The sequence below is a fragment of the Rhinopithecus roxellana genome, chromosome 14 (assembly GCF_007565055.1).
Source record: "Rhinopithecus roxellana isolate Shanxi Qingling chromosome 14, ASM756505v1, whole genome shotgun sequence".
Taxonomy (NCBI): Eukaryota; Metazoa; Chordata; class Mammalia; order Primates; family Cercopithecidae; genus Rhinopithecus; species Rhinopithecus roxellana.
Genome location: NC_044562.1, coordinates 90,599,800 through 90,621,836, shown reverse-complemented (window position 1 = coordinate 90,621,836; position 22,037 = coordinate 90,599,800). Strand labels below are relative to the sequence as shown.

At 38.8% G+C, this 22,037-nt stretch overlaps 1 protein-coding gene across 12 annotated transcripts in view; it reads right to left on the bottom strand.

Moving 5' to 3' along the window:
• ABI2 (abl interactor 2) overlaps nt 1–22,037 on the bottom strand; it is a 115,163-nt gene that overhangs the window by 35,220 nt on the left and 57,906 nt on the right. For 4 of the 12 annotated variants that reach the window (XM_030916187.1, XM_030916189.1, XM_030916190.1 and 1 more), the window contains exons 4-8: nt 13,341–13,438; nt 9,619–9,765; nt 8,721–8,845; nt 643–801; nt 9–53 (exon numbers count right to left, since the gene is read on the bottom strand). In XM_030916187.1, the coding sequence (XP_030772047.1) occupies nt 9–53; nt 643–801; nt 8,721–8,845; nt 9,619–9,765; nt 13,341–13,438 (574 nt within the window). Of the gene's footprint in view, nt 1–8; nt 54–642; nt 802–7,201; nt 7,385–8,720; nt 8,846–9,618; nt 9,766–13,340; nt 13,439–22,037 lie in introns of all 12 variants that reach the window. The other 8 variants (XM_010352615.2, XM_010352616.2, XM_010352619.2 and 5 more) reach the window with 7 other exon arrangements.

Below are 22,037 nucleotides of genomic sequence, written 5' to 3'. Positions count from 1 at the left end.
TGACATACCATGTCCACAACAGTCATGGTGTCTAATATTTGTTCTTGCCCTCTCTGGGGAGTAAACAAAATAATAATTCTGTTTAGCATTAAATATGTTTCAGATTAGTTATTCTGTATGCAAGATACAACCGATTATTTAGTGTAATTATTATATCTGATTCAATTTACCCAACTCCTAGTTTTTCCACCATGGGTTTGGTATGAGAATGGTATAAGCTAGTATAATTCCCTAGCACAAAATAGCTTCAAACATGTTCTCTTTTCCTTTGTTACTTCTAAATTCTGTTCATGTGCACCCAACTTTCATTATTTGTTATTTATAGAGTAAGGACGTCTGATGAAATAAAAAGGAAATACCATTCACCACAACGTTATTTTAAAAAGCAAATAACCACTAAAATATTCAAAAAAAATTCTGCTCAGAAAAATTACGTTCTATGACTTTACATGGAAATCACGTACTGATTTTTTTTTAAGAATTGAAAGATACAGTATTAGCAACCTACAATTCATTCATTCTCCCATTCATTCAACAAATGGTACTAACCACTACCATGCACTATTTGTAATTACAGGTTTTTTGTAGTTGAAAGTTTTTAATTAGATACATTCTATAGAATGCAAAAAAAAAAAATCTAACCTGGATTCTGGCTATAAAAAGGTCCTCCATTCATCTGATTCTGAAGGCTTGTTTGTGAAGTGATGGAAGGAGGGCGTCTATAGGGCAACGAGCCCCCTATTGTTGGGGGAGTATGGCGAGAAGCAGGCCTATTCATGCTGTAAAACTGTACAGGATGACCTGAAAAAGAGATAAAACATACATATGTCATTAAAAGAAAATTATCTCAGATCATTAAATACTTTATGTACAATGCCTAAATCTTAATAATTAAAAATAACAGCTAGTTTAGTATCTGAAATACACAATGCAAGGTGAGTTATTGTTTGCTGATATTGTATCATAGTACAAAAGCAGAAAAGCAAACAAAACTATGATTAAGTTTGGAAACCTGTATCTAAATAGTTTACTAATTAGGGCTGGTGCAGTGGCTCATGCCTGTAATCCCAGCACTTTGGGAGGCCAAGGCAGGCAGATCATTTGAGGTCAGGAGTTTCAGACCAGCCTGGTCAACATAGTGAAACCCCGATTCAACTCAAAATACAAAAATTAGCCAGGCATGGTGGCGTGTGCTTGTAATTCCAGCTACTCGGGAGGCTGAGGCATGAGAATCACTTGAACTCAGGAGGTGGAAGTTGCAGTGAGCCAAGATTGCACCACTGCACTCCAGCCTGGGTGATACAGTGAGACTCTGTCTCAAAATAAACAGTTTGCTAATTAACACTATTATTTCACTAAATTAAAAATCTGATGGGGTTTCAAAATCATCACAATTAATTAAAATTTATCTGCTCCACCCCCAAAATATAGTCACTAAACACTGAAAACTAAAATCAACAGGAATGACATTTGGGAAAGCAAGAGAAAAAAATGTTTGACACACAGTCTTATTCCAAAATAATAAATAATAATAAATGGGCCGGGCACGGTGGCTCAAGCCTGTAATCCCAGCACTTTGGGAGGCCGAGACGGGCGGATCACGAGGTCAGGAGATCAAGACCATCCTGGCTAACACTGTGAAACCCCGTCTCTACTAAAAAATACAAAAAACTAGCCGGGCGAGGTGGCGGGTGCCTGTAGTCCCAGCTACTCGGGAGGCTGAGGCAGGAGAATGGCGTAAACCCGGGAGGCGGAGCTTGCAGTGAGCTGAGATCCGGCCACTGCACTCCAGCCCGGGCGACATAGTGAGACTCCGTCTCAAAAAAAAAAAAATAATAATAATAATAATAAATGTAAGGTAGTAAAAAATTTTGTTTAAAGGAAAATAAAGTATTTCAACAAAAGGTTAAATGACATGATTCCAAATCAAACACTTCTTTCATTTAATCAAAAAATCTACCATGAAAGCTACATTATTTTGTCTTAAAATTAAAATCTAAAAAATTTACAATCATGAAAAAAATTAAGATATAAAAAGAGGGTCAAAATATCTTATTTTTAATATCATCCCTAAGTCCATACACAGTTATCATCAATTTCACTGTATTTTGCTCTCTTGAGAGTTCTTCCACAGCTAATGTCAACTGCAGACATGATTCCATAATCCATCAATTTCCTAATAATATAATCCACTCCCTAAACTTTACCTTGACTTCACTCCCACCTACATTAAGCTGAAAACTTTTTCTTACAGACAGAGCACTACAGCACCCATGAGAGAGTACACCAGCAGACAAGGGAGAAGGAGAGGGCAAGAGAGAAGAGGAGGAGGATAAATAAGTAGGTGGAGAAGAAAGCAGAAAGGGGACGGGAAGCTAGAGGAGGAGGAGATGAAGGTGGAGGAGGGCAAGAGGATAGAGGAGGGGAAAGGAAAGGAGAAAGAGAAAGGGAGAAAGAGAGGAGATAAGTGAAGAAGAAAAAAAAACACTTTTGCTAAACCCAACAGGAAGCCAGAAGGAAAAAGAATCCATTGGAGCATTTCCTGGAGGTCAGCCTACCAGAGAAAAGGGGAGAGTAGAGGAGGGGGACTGGGGGAACAGATGATACCTGGCACACTCATGTAACCATGTGTGCCTAAGGTTATCCTGAAATTTTTTAATTCTAAAATAAACTACTTGAAACACAGTGAGATTAAGACTTATGTAATGTAGAATTTGATGAATACTTGATTTGTTCAAATCTTCATGATCAAACACTGCAGTCATATCCTCTTCCAGGCTTCATATTTCTCAGTTGAATCTTACCATCTTTATTCTACTTTAATATTAGACTATCTTCTTGGTAATTTTAAGTAAAAGTATTAGAGGAAAAAAACACTGACAATTTTTCATCTTGTCTATTATTATAAAATGGTTTTACATGACTAAAACTGCTCTACAGGAACTCTGTAAGTTTATCAAGCTTAGATTCATATGGAGTCATACAGATTATAAGAGCACTCATTGGTATAACATTTAATCATCTTACATGTGTCTCAAAAACCTAAAACTCAATTGTGTTGTATAAAATCTTAAGCACTCAAGCTTAAACATAATCCGCTATCAACTGAGAAGCCTCTGTAACCATGATAAACATGAAAACGTACAAACGATTTAAAAGGCATATTTAGTTATCTGAACCACTGAATACAATTATTAGCATTTCAGTAATTAATCTATAACAAACTAATACAAACCTAGGATCAAGTTAAAAACATCTGGATTAACATCATTATGAATTTTATATAGTTAGATCTAGTCTAAAACCTCACATGGGCTGGGTGTGGTGGCTCAGGCCTTTAATCCCAGCACTATGGGAGGTGGAGGCAGGTGGATCACTTCAGATCAGGAGTTCAAGACCAGCCTGACCAACACAATGAAACCTTGTCTCCATTAAAAATACAAAAAATTAGCTGGGTGTGGTGGCTCACGCTTGTAATCCTAGCTCCTCAGGAGGCTAAGGCAGGAGAATCGCTTGAGTCCAGGCAACAGAGGTTGCAGTGAGCCAAGATCACCACTGTACTCCAGCCTGGGCTGTCTGTCTCAAAAAAAAAAAAAAAAAAAAAGACACTATTCACACTATTAATGAGAGATTTACCATTTGGGGTTTTAAAAATATATATACTTCATTATCATAAATCTAACGATAAAACCTGAAACTAAAAACTTCTAGAAGAAAACACAGAACAAAATCTTTATGACTTCAGGTAAAGAGTTCTTAGATATGCCACCAAAGCACAATTCATTTAAAAAAAAATGAAAAATAACACTTAATAAAAATGAAGAATTTCTGCTATTTGAAATACATTAAAAAAATAAATGAACAGGCTGGGCCCAGTGGCTCATGCCTGTAATCCCAGCACTTTGGGAGGCTGAGGCGGGTGGATCACCTGAGGTCAGGAGTTCAAGACCAATTTGGCCAACATGGTGAAACCCCGTCCCTACTAAAAATACAAAAATTAGCTGGGCATGGTGGCAGGCACCTGTAATCCCAGCTACTTGGGAGGCTGGGCAGGAGAGTCACTTGAACCTGCGAGGTGGAGGTTGTGGTGAGCTGAGATCACGCCACTGCACTCCAGCCTGGACGCCAAGAGTGAAACTTTGTCGTTCCGCCGCCCCCACCCCCGCCCCCGCCAAAAAAAATAGAAAATAAGCAAATGAATCACAAAATGGAAGAAAATATTTGTAACTCATAATCTATAAAAGACATATATTTAGAAAGTAAAAGAACTCAATGATAAGGAAAAAAAACCTTATTAAAAAGGTGAGAAGGAGCAAAACATTTGAACAGATATTTCACCAAAGAGGATATACACATGGCAAATAAGCACATGAAAAAAATGTTCAATATCATTAGTCATTATACAGCCATTTTGGAAAACAACTTGCCAGTTTCTTATAAAGTTAAAAATTTACTTATAATATAACCCAGCAATTCTATTCCCTAGGTATTTACCTGAATGAAATGAAAACCCAAGTGCACAAAAAAAACCTGTATGTACATGTTTATGGCAACTTTATTCATAAGCACTCAAAACTGGAAAAATCTAAATGTCCTCTGAGAAAGGGATAAACAAATTGTGGTACATCCCCATACAATACAACACTACTAAGCAATAAAATGTAATGAAATACTTAAACATGCAACAACATGGGTATTCTCAAATGCATCTGGCCAAAAAAACAGATCAAAAAAGCTACTTACCATATGCTTTCATTTATGTGTTATTCTTAAAAAGGCACAACTTTAGAGACAAAAAACACATCAAGGGCTTACCAGGAGCTGGGAGTGGAGGGGAAGGACTGACTATAAAAAGGGGGCATGGAGGAAATTTTTGTGATGATAGGACTGTTCTATATCTTGATTGTGGTGGCAATTACGTGTCAGTACACCTTTGTCAAAACTCACATACATGGTATACAGGGTGAATTTTACTGTACATGAGTTACACCTTAGTAAAAAGAAAAAAAATTGCTTGGTAACTCAGATACTATATAAAAGAGACTACCCTGATGTAAATTATTAAAAGGCATTTACCTTGCTTTTTGTTTCAAAAACCACAGTTAATTATCCCCTCACACAACAAACGTTTATTTAGTGAACACTGAGCCAGACACCTGTTATTCAACTAATATTTAATTACTAAAACACAGACTCTCAGTTGGGGGTGATTTGTCCTTTCTGATGCATTCTTTATCAAAGCCGGAGCACAAGGAGATTCCTATATTTAACCAGTTAGTTTGGCCTAACAGTTGTATCTGTATCAAAAATCAGCCCATGTTTACATTTATCTACTGCAGAAAGCTTTTCTTTAAAAGTCATATAGAAGGAATCCCATACGACACCATCCAAAACCCACTTTGGCTAAAAGTGTCTTTTAAAACATGTAAAGATCTTATATATGTGTAACATGTATAACAGCAAAGCTGAATATAAATGCTATGAAGCTCTTTACTGGCAAGTGGAACACTACAGTGATTGATATGCTTTGAATCTGTGTCCCTGCCCAAATCTCATGTTGAACTGTAATCCCCAATGTTGGAGGTGGGGCTTGGGGGGAGGTGACTGGATCACAAGGGTAGTCTCTCATGGTTTAGCACCATCCCCCTTGGAGCTGTTCTTGCAATAATGAGATCTGGTTGTTTAAAAGTGTGTAGCGGCCGGGCGCGGTGGCTCAAACCTGTGATCCCAGCACTTTGGGAGGCCGAGACGGGCAGATCACGAGGTCAGGAGATCGAGACCATCCTGGCTAATACGGTGAAACCCCGTCTCTACTAAAAAATACAAAAAAATAGCCGGGCGAGGTGGCAGGCGCCTGTAGTCCCAGCTACTCGGGAGGCTGAGGCAGGAGAATGGCGTAAACCCGGGAGGCGGAGCTTGCAGTGAGCTGAGATCTGGCCACTGCACTCCAGCCTGGGCGACAGAGCGAGACTCCGTCTCAAAAAAAAAAAAAAAAGTGTGTAGCACCTCCCCCTTTGTCCTCTTGCTCCTACTCTGGCCATGTGACCAGTGTGCTTCCCGTCTGCTTTAGGCCATGAGTGTAAGTTTCCTGAGGCCTCCTCAGAAGCCGAGCAGATGCCAGTATCATGATTCCTGTATAACCTGAAGAACCGGTAGCCAATTAAACCTCTTTTCTGCATAAATTTCCCAGTCTCAGGTATTTACAGCATTGTGAGAACAGACTAATACAGTGATATATGTTCAAACACATATATTTTATAGCAGATAAGAACCTGTTTACTAGCCAGCATCATTAACTGTACAAATACATTTTGTAGCAATTGAGTCTATCTCCTTCCCAATCAAAACAGATTTTAGATTGCAATTTTAAAACACTAGCCAACTTAAATAAACCTGAAATTCTTTACAAGTACATTGTCTATGAGTTTCCAATGCTGCTATAATAAGCAACAGATTCTGTTAAAAACAGACTTACAGAGGCTTTCCATTTGTTGTATCAAATATTTCCTATAAAATATACCTTAGAATTATTGTAACAGACTTTTGTTAACCATTTAACCTGTAATAAAATTTTTTTTTTTTTTTTTTTTTTTTTTTGAGATGGAGTCTCACTCTGTCACCGGGGCTGGAGTGCAGTGGCCGGATCTCAGCTCACTGCAAGCTCCGCCTCCCAGGTTTACGCCATTCTCCTGCCTCAGCCTCCTGAGTAGCTGGGACTACAGGCGCCCGCCACCTAGCCCGGCTAGATTTTTGTATTTTTCAGTAGAGACGGGGTTTCACCGTGTTAGCCAGGATGGTCTCGATCTCCTGACCTCGTGATCCGCCCGTCTCGGCCTCCCAAAGTGCTGGGATTACAGGCTTGAGCCACCACGCCCGGCCAATAAAAACATTTCTAATGACAATTTCCAAAAACTGTATATAAGATAGCTCCATATTAAACTTAAAAATCTCTAATAAATGAAATTCAAGCAATAAAAGAACATAAATTTATGCTACCCTATTGGAAAAATGTATGAGAAACTTTACCTCAGTTTTCTCAGGAAATGCTAATCTCTGGTCACAGACTTTCTGGTTAGTACATTATTCTTATTTTTTTTAATACAAAGTACAATCAAACCAAAAACAAACAAAAATCAAAGGTGTAAGTAAGAGAATAGCCAGATGACTGGATCTGCCTGCCAATTAATAAGCAAATACTTACCTGTAGGGGGAGTGGAAGAAACAACAGGGGGAGTTGGAGAAGTGAAGCCATCAGCAAGGGTCTGGGCACCCCCAGCAGCAGCGTCTGGGGCAGTGGAGGAAGGGACAGTAGCAGGAACAAGAGGGGCAGGGGCAGATGCAGAAGTAGCAGGAAGGGGAGGAGTGCCAGCAGAGCCAGCAGGGGCTGAGGGGAAAGAGGAGTAAGAGGCAGCATTAATGAGGCAATCATATGAGGCAGGATTAGAAAAGGTATTAGAGTATTTAATGTTAGATATTCAGTGCTTAACACTAACCAAAAGAACAGAGTTGAAAAAAAGAATAAAACTTATGTTAAAGGATTTCTATATAAGCAGCAAATAATTCAAGACACTCAGGATAATGTACAGATTTTTTCAATTCATTAAAAACAAACATTCCTTTTTATTTGAAAGCACTACTCCAGAAGAAAAGTGTTCCCCTCATATTGTTATTTCTAGCATAACATTCCGTATATAGTATACAAAACTAACATAATACACTAAAAAGCAACAGTTTTCCATTTTGAATTATACAAATCAGAAAACAGACATATTCCAGATATCAGGCAAAAAAAAAAAAGTTTTTTTAAAACACAAATCTTTACAATTTTTTTTTTTTTTTTTTTTTTTTTTGAGATGGAGTCTCGCTCTGTCGCCCAGGCTGGAGTGCAGTGGCCGGATCTCAGCTCACTGCAAGCTCCGCCTCCCGGGTTCACGCCATTCTCCTGCCTCAGCCTCCCGAGTAGCTGGGACTACAGGCGCCCGCCACCTCGCCCGGCTAGTTTTTTTTTTTTGTATTTTTTTAGTAGAGACGGGGTTTCACCATGTTAGCCAGGATGGTCTCGATCTCCTGACCTCGTGATCCGCCCGTCTCGGCCTCCCAAAGTGCTGGGATTACAGGCTTGAGCCACCGCGCCCGGCCCTTTACAATTTTTAAAAGGCATTATCTACTTGTTACTATAAGTAATTAAGTATGTAACATTGTATTAATGTATTTTGTGTCATGTTTTTAAAACTAAGTTTTAAGTGTGTATCTCCTTGAATCAAATAAGCAATTTTTCGGTTTCAGAGAAAAGAGGGTAACATTTTCAGAGACTACTAAATTCCAATACGCCCACTAAATTTAACTGTCAAAACTACTTTTCATTATCTGCCCAATCTTCTGTTACTAAGATGATTCTCACACTGAGTTCCCACTGTGTCCAAAGACTGCACTGTCATAACACTAGCTGGAATTAAACTTGTAACTCATAACAAAGTGTGATCTGAAACCTCAAAGCAGCAACTGAGCCACATCACCAAAGGCATAAAGAGAAGTGCAAACTGAGCAAACACTTATAAATCACTAGATTACAAATAACAAATATATAAAGACTTCCCAATATTTATGATTCCTAAAGAAAAAAAAAATCCTGATTATGAAGAAAGCCCACCATAATTAAATCACAAATTGAATCAAATTCAGAAAGGAAAAGTGAAGATGAGGCACCATGAATGTTTTACCTGGAAAGACACTGGGAGGAGATGGAGTAGGAACAGCAATAGGAACCCCCACACTACCACTTCCACTGTTCTCTCGACTGCTGCTCCGACTACTTGGGTGGCTCCCTCCACTACTTCCACTGCTGCTAAAGAAATAAGAGCCACCAAAACATGAGTATTTATAAACAGTAAGAGATCATCAGCACTTCCCAACATTTTCTGAGATGAATGTAGCTACAATAAAGGTAATTCAAAAGCATTCCACTTCAAAAAAAAAATTTCCTTGAGCTCCAAGTCAGTGACAGGTTAAAAAAAATGTGTGTGTGTGTGTGTGTGTGCGTGTGTGTATTTCTTAATAAAGTTGAGGGAAAAACTGAGTTCAATAAGCTTGTTTTGACATTTTGAAAAAATTATCCAGAAATATAAGTGATAAATGTTGAGGTTTAACACATTAAAACAATAAATATTGCCTTATTCCAGTTTAATGCCTATCTGAAGAAACTTCTTTTATAATAAAAACATCTTCCTAAACAGATTTGAGTAATTTTAATTCACAATCATACTTTGATGTACTATCCCATATTAATGTTTTATTCTGTATAGTTTTTCATCTGTAAAGTTCCACCAAAAAAACAACCTGACATTTCCCACATTTGGTCCATAATTTTTTTTCCAGATCAACTGAACTCTTAAAACTTGGAGAGAAGTCTGCACTTTGAGATGTCTGTTCTTTATCAACTTCCTGACTGCTCAAAGTTGCATCAGAACATGAGGAGAGAGAGGTGAAATCAGATGAGGTTTGGGAGAGGAGAGTGAGGAAAAGAACTTAGTGCTTGGAAAATGAGAGATTTACCTGAAGTAATCTGAACAGATTATGGTACTATGACCATCACATTTTGCACTGAGGTAGAGAAAATACCTGTAAGTTCGATTTCTTTGATTCACAGAAGCTGTCCTCACAGGGCTCTGCTGCGAGGGAGCCATATTACGGGTTGGGCTAGGTACGTAATCATTTGGTACCACTGGAGGACGCACTGGCTCCAGTGTGCGATAGGGGGAGTGCCGCCTACAAAAAGAAGAGCGTATGTATTGTATGATTAAGCAAGTTTCGGCACAATAAATTCAAAGAGTTGCCAGCAGTGAGATACAATTTGTAATCAGAGATAGGAAATGTGTTTTAACATAACCCAGCTACCAATTTCAGTCTTTACTAATGTATCACTTCTCCACCATTATGGTTTTGGTGAATATTGTTATTTTTCAGTCTCCAACCTCATTTCCCTGTGCTAATGCAATTTTGTTCATTTATTCTCAAAGAGCACAAAGGTTCTCTACCATTTAAGCCAATGTTTCCCAGACCCTACTCTCTTCTTAGAAGAGTTGGAATTCTTTTTTTTAGTATCATATTGAAGTTTCCCAACTGTACTTCAAATGCACTAATTATTCTCCTCTCCCTTCTCTCCCTAACCAAAGATATTCAAAGACAGGAACCACAAATCTAGATTTCGGATCTATAACCCCCACACTGATGATCACTACTAGCCATAATAACTCATTTCCCTTTCTATATACCAAACACACAGAAATTAAAGTACATCAGCATACAAAAATACACACTTTAATCTCATCTTCCATTCTCACTTTCTCCCTCAACTTTCACCTTGATCTCTTTTCTCTTTCCCTCCTCAGAGTTCAACATTTACAAAGGTGGGGGGAAGCGACCACCACAACAGCCTTTCTATATTATCTACTTTGAACTGTAAAATACAAATCAGACTGGATTTTATTAACACATATTTCCCATCTTTTCCCAAAATTTCCTCATAAGGAAGATGAAAAGAGGAAGAAAGGAAATATGACAGGAAACAGGATGCACATGGGGAAATTAGTGATTATTAAATTAGTTCTCATTTCTACTTAGGTTTCCAAATTCTTTAAGATAAACAGTCAATTGACATATTTTAGATGAGATCTTGGTCACTAAAAGAATAAGAACTGATCAAGATGTGAAAATTAAAAAGCTTTCTTTTCCTGACATGATGTTGCTCTACTGACTTAGGTATGGATCCCAGAGTTCCTTTAACTATTGCTCTCCTGGGGCACTCAAGTTATGGATCACTGATTTTGGATGAAATCACTTTGCAATTTACTCTCCTACCCTTCAAAGTCTCCTTACATAAGTATATACATTGGTAATTAAAAATAAAATAAGGGACACTGGATGAAATCTTGGGTCAAAAGAGGAAAAAGTAATGTCAGGACTTTGGATTTAAAATACTAAAAGGAAGTTCCAGCATCTCTTAAATTATAATGCAATTATTAAAAATAAAATGAGAAACATTAATTTCTCCAACATCTAATTTTCAGACAATTTTTCCTAGGCAATAAAAATGTTTTGTTGTGGCCGGGTGCAGTGGCTCACGCCTGTAATCCCAGCACTTTGGGAGGAGGCCAGGGCAGGCAGAGCACCTGAGCTCAGGAGTTTGAGATCAGCCTGGCCAACATGGTGAAACCCCATCTGTACTAAAAATACAAAAATTAGCTGGAAATGGTGGCATACACCTGTAATCGCAGCTACTCAGTAGGCTGAGGCAGGAGAATCGCCCGGAGGCAAGAGAATTGCCTGGGCACAGGAGGCAGAGGTTGTAGTGAGTCAATATTGCACCACCACACTCCAGTGAGACTGTCTCAAAAAAATAACAAGTTCTGTTGCATCCAAGTAAAAATTCTTTGATAACTGAGAACTATAGAGTGAAGGCAATGACAAAAAGATTTTTTTTTAAAAAAAAAAAGCAAAGGAACAAAATGTGGTGACAAGGCAAAGACTATGTGGAAAAATAGGTTATAGCCATCAACTAGCAGAGTGGGTCTCAGCAACTGTGGTCCCCAAGGATCCTGCAGAACCACTACAAATATACAAGGAAAACAAACACTGGTATATGAGCAAAACTTCAAAACTTGAGAACACAAAGTTTCATTTTTCTAGGGACTTTCTAGGGACTAAGTAGCTTACCTTACTAACAATTTTGATTTAAAACCCAACAAAATCCATAAGGCACTACACATGATACAAATGTAAATGCTTCCATAGGAAAATAAAAACAGAGTTCCTCTTCATCTCTCTACCCTCACCCCTGGCACCATTATACACTACTATGCCATCTACATTCTACCTTGAAGTTTAAATCTTATTTGATCCACTAGATTTTCTCTCTCTCTAAGCAGAATTATTGTGTCTACCCCTAATAAAGTCATCCTATTCCTGGCTGGAATTTATTTTTATTCTTTGGTCTCCTACTGTCCTATTATCCCTCTTTCAGCACTATCCTCCACTGTATCTCAAATCAGTTTGTCCTATCCTGATCCACAGTGCTTGACTGGGTTTTGGTTTTTTGAAGGTTTGTGGTTGTTTTGTTGTTGTTGTTGCTGCTGCTGCTGCTGCTGCTGCTGCTGGTGGTGGTGGTGGTAGTGATGGTGGTGGTGGTAGTGGTGAGGGAGCCAAAAACAAGACTGTCAATTAAAAACTTGTTTAGCATATATCATAAAGCCAATGGTTGTCAAAACATTTTGTCTTTGTCTTATACATTTTTTAAAATCCAATTTGTGGTACAGTGACCCTGAAAAGTTGATAGAGGACAAATATTACCCCCCCTTTTACAGATGAAAAAACTGAATTCTCGGCAGCTGACTATGCAGGAACTATGAAGTTACAGCACAGCTGAAACAGAATTTTAATCATCTGGCTTCTGGGCTATACTATGCCAACCTAATCATAAATTTCAATCACAATAAGCCAAGTTGATAATACGATGCTCTAGAAGAAAAAAGTCAAGCTTTTCCATTAATTGGTCATTTTTGCCAAATGTCAAATCTAGAGCCCAACTCTGTAGGACCAAAATAAAGCTCCATATTCTTCTTTTTTTTTTTTTTTTTTTTTTTTTTTTTTTTTTTTTTTTTTTTTGAGACAGGGTCTCACTCTGCCACCGAGGCTGCAGCACAGTGGTATGATCACGGCTCACTGCAGCCTCAACCTCCTGGGCTCAGGTGATCCTCCTGTCTCAGCCTCGCGAGTAGCTGGGGCTACAAGTGCATGCACCACCATACCCAGCTTATTTTTGTATTTTTCGTAGAGACAGGGTTTCACCATGTTGCCCAGGCCGGTCTTAAACTCCTGGGCTCAAGTGATCTGCTCACTTCCGTCTCTCAAAGTGTTTGGATTACAGGCATGAGCCACCACACCTAGCCTAAAGCTCAATATTCTTGTAAGTTTTACAGAATTTTATAATCTACACAGCTTAAAATGGATAGTTGGAGTTAAACTGTAATATAAAAGACTATATAAATTTTCTGAAAGAAAAGGAATTAAAATTAGACTGCAATTTACAATAAATCATGAACTTGGGCTAGGATTTTATCTCAAATTTTAAATTCACTAGAAAAACAATTTCTAAAAGAATCTTTTTGAAGTATAAAAATGTGTTTCCCAAGAGAAGAGAAAGTTATACACACAATAATCCTACAAAGAAAATGTTCTCTCTTGAAATACTCAAAAAATAATTTAAATATATGTTGTATATTATATTCCTTTCTAAACAATACTACATGAAATGGTTTTCAATTACTACTTAGTTATATACTCACCCAAGTGTCCCTTTCCCTGACATAGGGGGACTAGGGGGCTTCTGAGTTGGAGGTGTGGTACGCGGCAGCCCACCCATCTTCATGTTCTGGGTACTCACCTAAAAAATTTTAAGGAAAACTCAACTTGTATGGAGTGAAATAAAGTGCCACTTTCGGGAAATAATGCTACACTACGTAACAAAGGAGGGGAAGGTTTAAATACAGGGAAAAAATTAGAGGCCATGCATTTCATATGCAATTTCTACTCTACTATTATTCTACAGTTGTACTCAAAGGACTCTTCCTAACGTGAGATTTTCAAATCATTATAAACTTGTACGCAAAGACTTTATTTGCCATTAGGCCATCACACCAACAGATCACTGGTTAGACTATTTGATATTACATTCAATTAAAATTAAATAGAATAACTACAAAATTTTAGTTTTAATAAAGAGTAACTCAATCAAAAACAATAATGCTTTTAAGCAATTCCTTATTTTTAAAGATAACTTTCTTTTCTTTTTTTTTTTTTTGAGACGGAGTCTCACTCTGTCACCCAGGTTGGAGTGCAGTGGCACGATCTTGGCTCATTGCAACCTCTGCCTCCCAGGTTCAAGCAATTCTCCTGCCTCAGCCTCCCAAGTAGCTGGGACTACAGGTGCAAGGCACTACACCCAGCTAATTTCTTGTATTTTAGTAGAGACGGGGTTTCCCCGTGTTGCCCAGGCTGATCTCAAACTCTTGAGCTCAGGCAATTCGCCAGCCTCGGCCTCCCAAAGTGCTAGGATTACAGGCGTGAGCCACTGCACCTGGCCAGTAACTTTCTTTAGATAGCAAGCTTACAAGGAAAATATATTTCCCAAATAAAAATATGCAACTATGCATATGATCCACTATAACTAGAGAATATAAAGATAAATCATATAATATACACAGAAAATTTTAGTTTTTAAAATTGTGGGCCAGTCTCATAAGTCAGATTTAGTTAGTATCTTCTTATGAGGGAATCACCTACCTGAAAACTGCTAGAAGTTCAAGCCAGGTTCCTAAACATCTGAACCAGAAAGTTAAGGCTGAAGTATCCCATTCAACTGGGAGCAGCACAAGGGCCACAGGCAATATCCTAGTTCCAATGGAAATTGAACCCACTCAGGCCCAAACTGAAGGTGAATTCAGGCATGAGAAAGATGTAACATAGCTCTAAGTCAGAGCTGGACCATAACTCCACTCACTATTCTATCTCCAACTGAAAATGCAAGTGTGGGAAAGATGGGTAATCTGGGAATAATGGAGGTCACCAAAGGAGTATGTCAGCACTTACACAGAAAGCCCTGGCTATCTCAAAAAGCTAAGAAAAGTCACTCACAAGTGTAGTTCAAATGCAGTCTCAAGAGACTACCAATGGGTTAGTGTTCACCACACAGGTTCATATCTGATCCTATTTTAAGACCCTAATATTCAAATAATATTTGAATTGCCATCTTCGAAATATATATATATATATATATATATATTTTTTTTTTTTTTTTTTGAGACGGAGTCTCGCTCTGTCGCCCAGGCTGGAGTGCTGTGGCCGGATCTCAGCTCACTGCAAGCTCCGCCTCCCGGGTTCACGCCATTCTCCTGTCTCAGCCTCCCAGGTAGCTGGGACTACAGGCGTCGCCACGTCGCCCGGCTAGTTTTTTGTAGTTTTTAGTAGAGACGGGGTTTCACCGTGTTAGCCAGGATGGTCTCGATCTCCTGACCTCGTGATCCGCCCGTCTCGGCCTCCCAAAGTGCTGGGATTACAGGCTTGAGCCACCGCGCCCGGCTCGAAATATATTTTTAAAAAGGACCTCAACTTTTCTAAAAATAATGTGGCTAGACTAGTCAAATTATACTTCCTAAATAAAATTGCAAGACATTATACCATTGAAACCAGAATACATTCATAACTGTAATTTCAGAATATAAATTTTCAGAAAGCAAATCATAATTGTATACAGAAAAGTGAGGCTATCAAAACCAACCCTGGCTTAAGTGGAATTTTTTAAAATCCTAAAATACTACTTGTTATTTGAATAGGCAAGAAATACTATCTCAAGAAACAAATTCTTCAAATGAATAGCCCAGTGAACAAGTTGCGTGTGATGTTAAAACAATCTTTAATGACAAATGATACCTTTGAAATGTCAATATTTTAAAGTGAAGCATTTATCTGTAATCCTTTTGTTGTTGCTTTTAAACAATAAAAACAAACATTATCAAGTAAGAGTAAAGATTAACTTATCCTTGCTCTCCCTCTCATTAATAAGCAGAGGGTATACTACTCGTATCTTAAAATGAAAACGCCAGAAAAAGTTTTTTTAAAAAAAATCAATCCACATTTGGGGAAAATTTTAGGAGCCATATAACAAATAATGAATAGCTTTTAAAACTGCATATCTTAATTTCTGAAACCAGAAGATTTTTTTAAAGTAGTAACCAAAGTCCTTTAAGCTCAACCTTAAAAAACATAAAACCCAAACTTACTTTAAGTGATGAGAGAGAAGTGAACCAAACACTAAAACTACATCAATCTGCTAGAAACAGGAAGGAAAAGGAGCAGGAATTTAAGAGAGAATTTTATTCTATATATGGGATAGCTAAAATATTTGAAAAGATCTTTCCAACTTCTATTTGTTTTAGGTTTTGGTATGCAAGGTGTTTTTGTTTAAATTGCAGTATCTTCTATAAGTCTTTAGACCTACCTCCGCCCCCCCAAAAAAAACCGGCATAAAATAAACAATCTATATATTAAAATCTGGTGGACATTTCTTTTTTATTTTTTGTTTTTATTTATTTAGTTTTTTTTGAGAGGGAGTCTTGCTCTGTCGCCAAGGCTGGAGTGCAATGGCATGATCTTGGCTCACTACAACCTCCACCTCCCGGGTTCAAGCAATTCTCCTGCCTCAGCCTCCTGAGTAGCCGGGATTACAGGTGCGCCACCACGCCCAGCTAATTTTTGTATTTTTAGTAGAGATGGGGTTTGGCCAGGCTGGTCTCAAACTCCTGACCTCAGGTCTCCCAAAGTGCTGGGATTACAGGCGTGAGCCACCACGCCCGGCCGACATTTCTATTAGTATAACTTGGTACATTTTATGATTTGTAGAATCATCAAATGACTGCATTTATTTGGTTAATGGGATTGGATGACTAACCTAAGTCACTTAAGAAACAGGAGTCTCTGTAGAATGTTCAAACAATCTAATTTTATACCTCACTAATATTTCATTAACTTTCTATTGAAAGAATTTTTCTTTTCTTTTTTTTTTTTTTTTTTTTTGAGACGGAGTCTCGCTCTGTCGCCCGGACTGGAGTGCAGTGGCCAGATCTCAGCTCACTGCAAGCTCCGCCTCCCGGGTTTACGCCATTCTCCTGCCTCAGCCTCCCGAGTAGCTGGGACTACAGGCGCCCACCACCTCGCCCGGCTAGTTTTTGTATTTTTAGTAGAGACGGGGTTTCACCGTGTTAGCCAGGATGGTCTCGATCTCCTGACCTCGTGATCCGCCCGTCTCAGCCTCCCAAAGTGCTGGGATTACAGGCTTGAGCCAACACGCCCAGCCTAAGAATTTTTCAATATTTCCTCAAGGCAGCTTTTCCCTTGTGAAAAATGTTTCTACATTAAGTAAAACAATAAACATGCTATGCAGAATATAAATACTGCCATCAATTTTGAAGAAAAGGAAGAACAGAAATCAATGCCAAACAAAATAATTTTTATAATAGGTAAAATCTATATTATAAAGTTAAACTATATTTCAGAACTAAAATAATTTGGTAAAAATAAAAATACATTTACTAGACAGCCATCATGATTGATCCTAAAAAAACTATTTTAAGGGAAGTATTTAAGAGATAAAACATTTCCTGACAAGTAGCAAAACAGATGAGATCTCTATGTGCTGATGGAGAGGAACTTAACAAGAGCAAGAGCGAGAGAGAGAGAGAACATATACCATAAACTCAAGACAAGGAAAACAAAGCAATCCTGCAGCCACTTCATAATAGCAATTTCACTTGAAATATTTTTTAAAGTTACAAACACAGCAGAACTATCATCAGGCACATAATAACAGTTTAGGGAATCAGAACAATACTCTGGTGGCTGATACCAATGATAATTTCGTTATGTATTTTTTATTCCATAAAATGAAAAGTCCTCAAGAGCTAAGTGAAGCAGGTATTAGGTACAAGAAGAAAAGTTGGAAAAGTCCCCACTTTTTCCATACCAGAGAGAAACCTCCAAAACAGAAGAAATATTTCATTTAGGTGATGAAGGTTAATGCATGGCCACAGTTCAAACACTTTCCCACTGGGCCGTGATGAAGGAATGCAAATACCACCAGAGGTAGAAGCAGTTCCTTTACGACCAGGCCTTGGAGATCACTACAACTGGTGCCATCCATTAAGCCAATTATTGTGACTTAATGCCTTTTTTTTGTTTTTTTTTTTTTGTTTTTTTTGAGATGGAGTCTTGCTCTGTCGCCCAGGCTGGAGTGCAGTGGCCAGATCTCAGCTCACTGCAAGCTCCGCCTCCCGGGTTTACGCCATTCTCCTGCCTCAGCCTCCCAAGTAGCTGGGACTACAGGTGCCCGCCACCTCGCCCGGCTAGTTTTTTTTTTGTATTTTTTAGTAGAGACGGGGGTTTCACCAGGTTAGCCAGGATGGTCTCGATCTCCTGACCTCGTGATCCACCCGTCTCAGCCTCCCAAAGTGCTGAGATTACAGGCTTGAGCCACCACGCCCGGCCTGACTTAATACTTTTTCTACAATGCTCCTACGTATCCTGCTCTGCCTTCTTTGGTACATTCAATACCTCCTTGAATACTGATATAATATTCATTACAAATATCATGTCTGGACAGCCAAGTATCTCTAATTCATAGAAGACATCACCTCTGCTATGAAATCTCCCATTAACAGATGACCTACTACAACAGAACAGTGGCAGACGCATCCTAAAATGTTATATGTGGTATACCCCTTATCTATTCATCTCCTACCAGACCTCTAGGTACAAGAGTAAAGGCATGTGGGGAAAAAAAAAGGGGGGGAGCACGTGGGGAAAAAAAGGAGACAAAATGTCTATAAAATGATTTCTCTGCTTTAAAGGTATTTTGAAATAAATAAGACTCACATGCTTAAAATAAAAAGCAATGTCTGACTGGGCATGGTGGCTCATGCCTGTAATCCCAGCACTTTGGGAGGCCAAGGAGGGCAGATCACCTGAGGTCAGGAGTTCGGAGACCAGCCTGGCCAACATGGCAAAACCCTGTCTCTACTAAAAGTACAAAAACTAGCCGGGCGTGGAGGCAGGTACCTGTAATCCCAGCTGCTCAGAAGGCTGAGGCAGGGAGAATCACTTGAACCCGGGAGATGGGGGTTGCAGTGAGCCATAGCACCACTGCACTCCAGCTTGGGTGACAGAGTGAGACTCCATCTCAAAAAAAAAAGAAAAAAGAAATGTCTACAGATTCTATAGAAATTAAAAATAAAAAGACATATCAATGTGAGAAGAAATTGTTAGGGAAGGTTTCATAGAGAAAAACCAGCTCAGGTTTTTCTCTATGAAACCTTCCCTAACAATTTCTTCAACTTGTTAAGTTTTAAAAGAACAGGATTCCAGACTGGGCAACACAGCAAGACTACGTCTCTTTTAAAAAAAAAAAAAAAAAAAAAAAAAAAACCAGCCAGGAGTGGCTATAGTCCCACTACTTGAGAGGCTGAGGCAGGAGGATCACTTGAGCCCAAGGATACAGCGAGCTACCATGCCACGGCACTCCAGCCTGAGCAACAGAGCAAGACCCTATCTCTTTAAAAAAAAGAAAAGAGAATTTAAATATACAAATAGAAGAGGGGAAGTATATGTAGGTTGTGTCTGTATGTGAAATAGTGAGGATGAGAAAAAGCTGAGGTCAGTCACCTCTGGGCCTTCATTCTCTGTCTAGTTTTGTTCCCCATTATAGTCCCATGTAGTACATAATTCTTTGGCTTTCTAGAGACCTCTATCCCTCTCTTCAGAGGATATATGTTCCTATTTCAATTCCTAAGGGAAACCAGGAAAAGGACGAGAAGATCCTCTGAGGAAAATCAAAGTTGAAACCAGGAATTAGAGCATAAATTCAGGACAGAGGTTAAGATTTTTAGTAAAAGGGTTAAAAGACAAAAAAGCCTATCAAGTCGAGAGTCCAATAATAAAACACAGAGAATAAGGGAACATAAGATTAGGAGTAAGAGGAAAGAGAAACAGGTAAAGAAAGCAGAAGAAAACAAGAGAAATAAAGATGGACAAACTCCTGCTTGATTTTGAAAAGAGATTCTAACAACTGGCTTTTGTCAAAACAGAATTGATGGCTTAAGGTTGGAACTTATAGTCAAAACAGATGGGTCTCTTGAAGGTTGAGCTTTTCTTTCAGGTGCTGTATCGGATAAATTTTTAAGAGTGCACCTTCAACTGTACCTGAAAGCTAGAAATGTACGAAGAATTTATCATATTTCTGTAAGGAATGACAAATACTTGCTAAAAATAGTACTCAAGTGAAAACAGTCCATTTTTTAAACATGGGGCTAAATGATGGATCTTCAAGATACTAGGCAAAATTTTTAAAACTATTATATTCTTAATTTGCTGGCTGTAAAACCCTTAAGCCCTGCTCATCAATTATTAAGAATCTGAGCTGGGCACAGTGGCTCACATCTGTAATCCCAGCACTTTCGAAGGCTGAGGTGGATGGATCACAAGGTCAGGAGTTTGAGACCAACCTGGCCAATATGGTGAAACCCCGTCTCTAGTAAAAGTACAAAAATTAGCCAGGCGTGGCGGCGGGCGCCCATAATCCCAGCTACTACGGAGGCTGAGGCAGGAGAATCACTTGAACCCGGGAGGCAGAAGTTGCAGTGAGCCAAGATCGCGCCACTGCACTCCAGCTTGGGCGACAGAGCAACACTCCATCTCAAAAAAAAAAAGAAAGAAAAAGAAAAGATTCTGCTTGGGCGATGTTCAACTGAAATAATACGTTAAGAAACATAAGTTTTTATTACTTTTGATTAAACTAATATGTTTATTTTAAAAATACTGAAGTTTAGCTTCATTAGTGACAATTTTAATGTTTTCAACACAAAAATTCATTACAAACACATCATACTGACCTCAGTAACAGGGTCTTAAAATTCTTTTTACTACTAAAAGAGTACTGGCCAGGCATGGTGGCTCACAATTGGGAGGCCAAGGTGAGAGGATGGCTTGACCACAGTTCAAGACCAGGCAGGCCAACACAGTGAGACCCCATCTCTACAAAATTTTTTTTAAAAAATAGCCAGGCATGGTGGTGCACGCATGTACTACCAACTACTCAGGAAGCTGAGGCAGGAGAACTACTTGAGTCAGGGCAGTCAAGGCTACAGCAAGCTGTGATCACACCGGTGCACTCCTAGGGGACAGAGAGAGACCCTGTTTCCAAAGAAAAAAAAGAATAGGGAATAGGAACCAGTTCAAGGTACATTCCACTTTTATATGACCTTAGGTATATATGAAAACACATCCAATATGGCACTCTATCCACTGACCTTGTACGTCCTTTGTTGTAAAACTATTACCATACTGTTATTTTTTTGTTGTTTTTTTTTTGTTTGTTTTTTGTTTTTTTGAGACGGAGTCTCATTCTGTCGCCCAGGCTGGAGTGCAGTGGCACGATCTCGGCTCACTGCAAGCTCTACCTCCCGGGTTCACGCCATTCTCCTGCCTCAGCCTCCTGAGCAGGTGGGACTACAGGCGCCCACCACCTCGCCCGGCTAATTTTTTGTACTTTTAGTAGAGACAGAGTTTCACTGTGTTAGCTAGAATGGTCTCGATCTCCTGATCTCGTGATCCGCCTGTCTCAGCCTCCCAAAGTGCTGGGATTACAGGCGTGAGCCACCGCGCCTGGCCTATTACCATACTGTTTTTAAAAACCTTATGAACTCTTAAATTTGTAACTTGACTGAAGAAAAACAAAAACAGTTAATGCAAATTTCAGATGACAAGAACCATTAAGCATCAAACATGCTGTATAAAATAGTAAAAGTTAAACTCTTAAACAAGGAGGTCTCTTCTGACTCAAATCCTACACGTCTGGTCCTAAAGTATGATGACTTTCTCTAGAGTCTGTCTGAAAAGTATAAAAAGTATGACAGCAATGGGAGCAGCAAAGACAGAGCTCAAAAAGTGCTGAGGAAGAGATAAAAAGAGGAGTAGAAAGAAAAAGGACTAGGTCTTAAATAGGCTTTAAATTTTAAGCACATTTTAAAGCAACATTTAATCAGCTACCCTGATTAAAATGAGGATAAGGAATCCATGCCATTGCCGATCAGGAGACTTCTAAGATACTTGCAAGAATCCACAGGTCTCCAAAAAGCTCAGGGATCTTATCTAAGTGTGATTCTTCATTATATCTTTCTAGGAGACTCTCAGTTTGGCCTATCTCTCACAACGGAAACAGATCCTGACGCAGGAACATCAAGAAGGAATCATAGTGGGGTTTACAGAAAACAAGCATAAGGCAGTGGCTTGGGCAAGCTAAACTTTTAAGGGTAAAGAATTTGTTTGTTTCCGTATTTTTTCTTCAGTTAAACTTCCCATGTACTTCTATCACTTTGGAGGTTAACACATCAATGGTCAAAATTTGAATACAGACTTTAGGGTAAAAGGACCAAAGC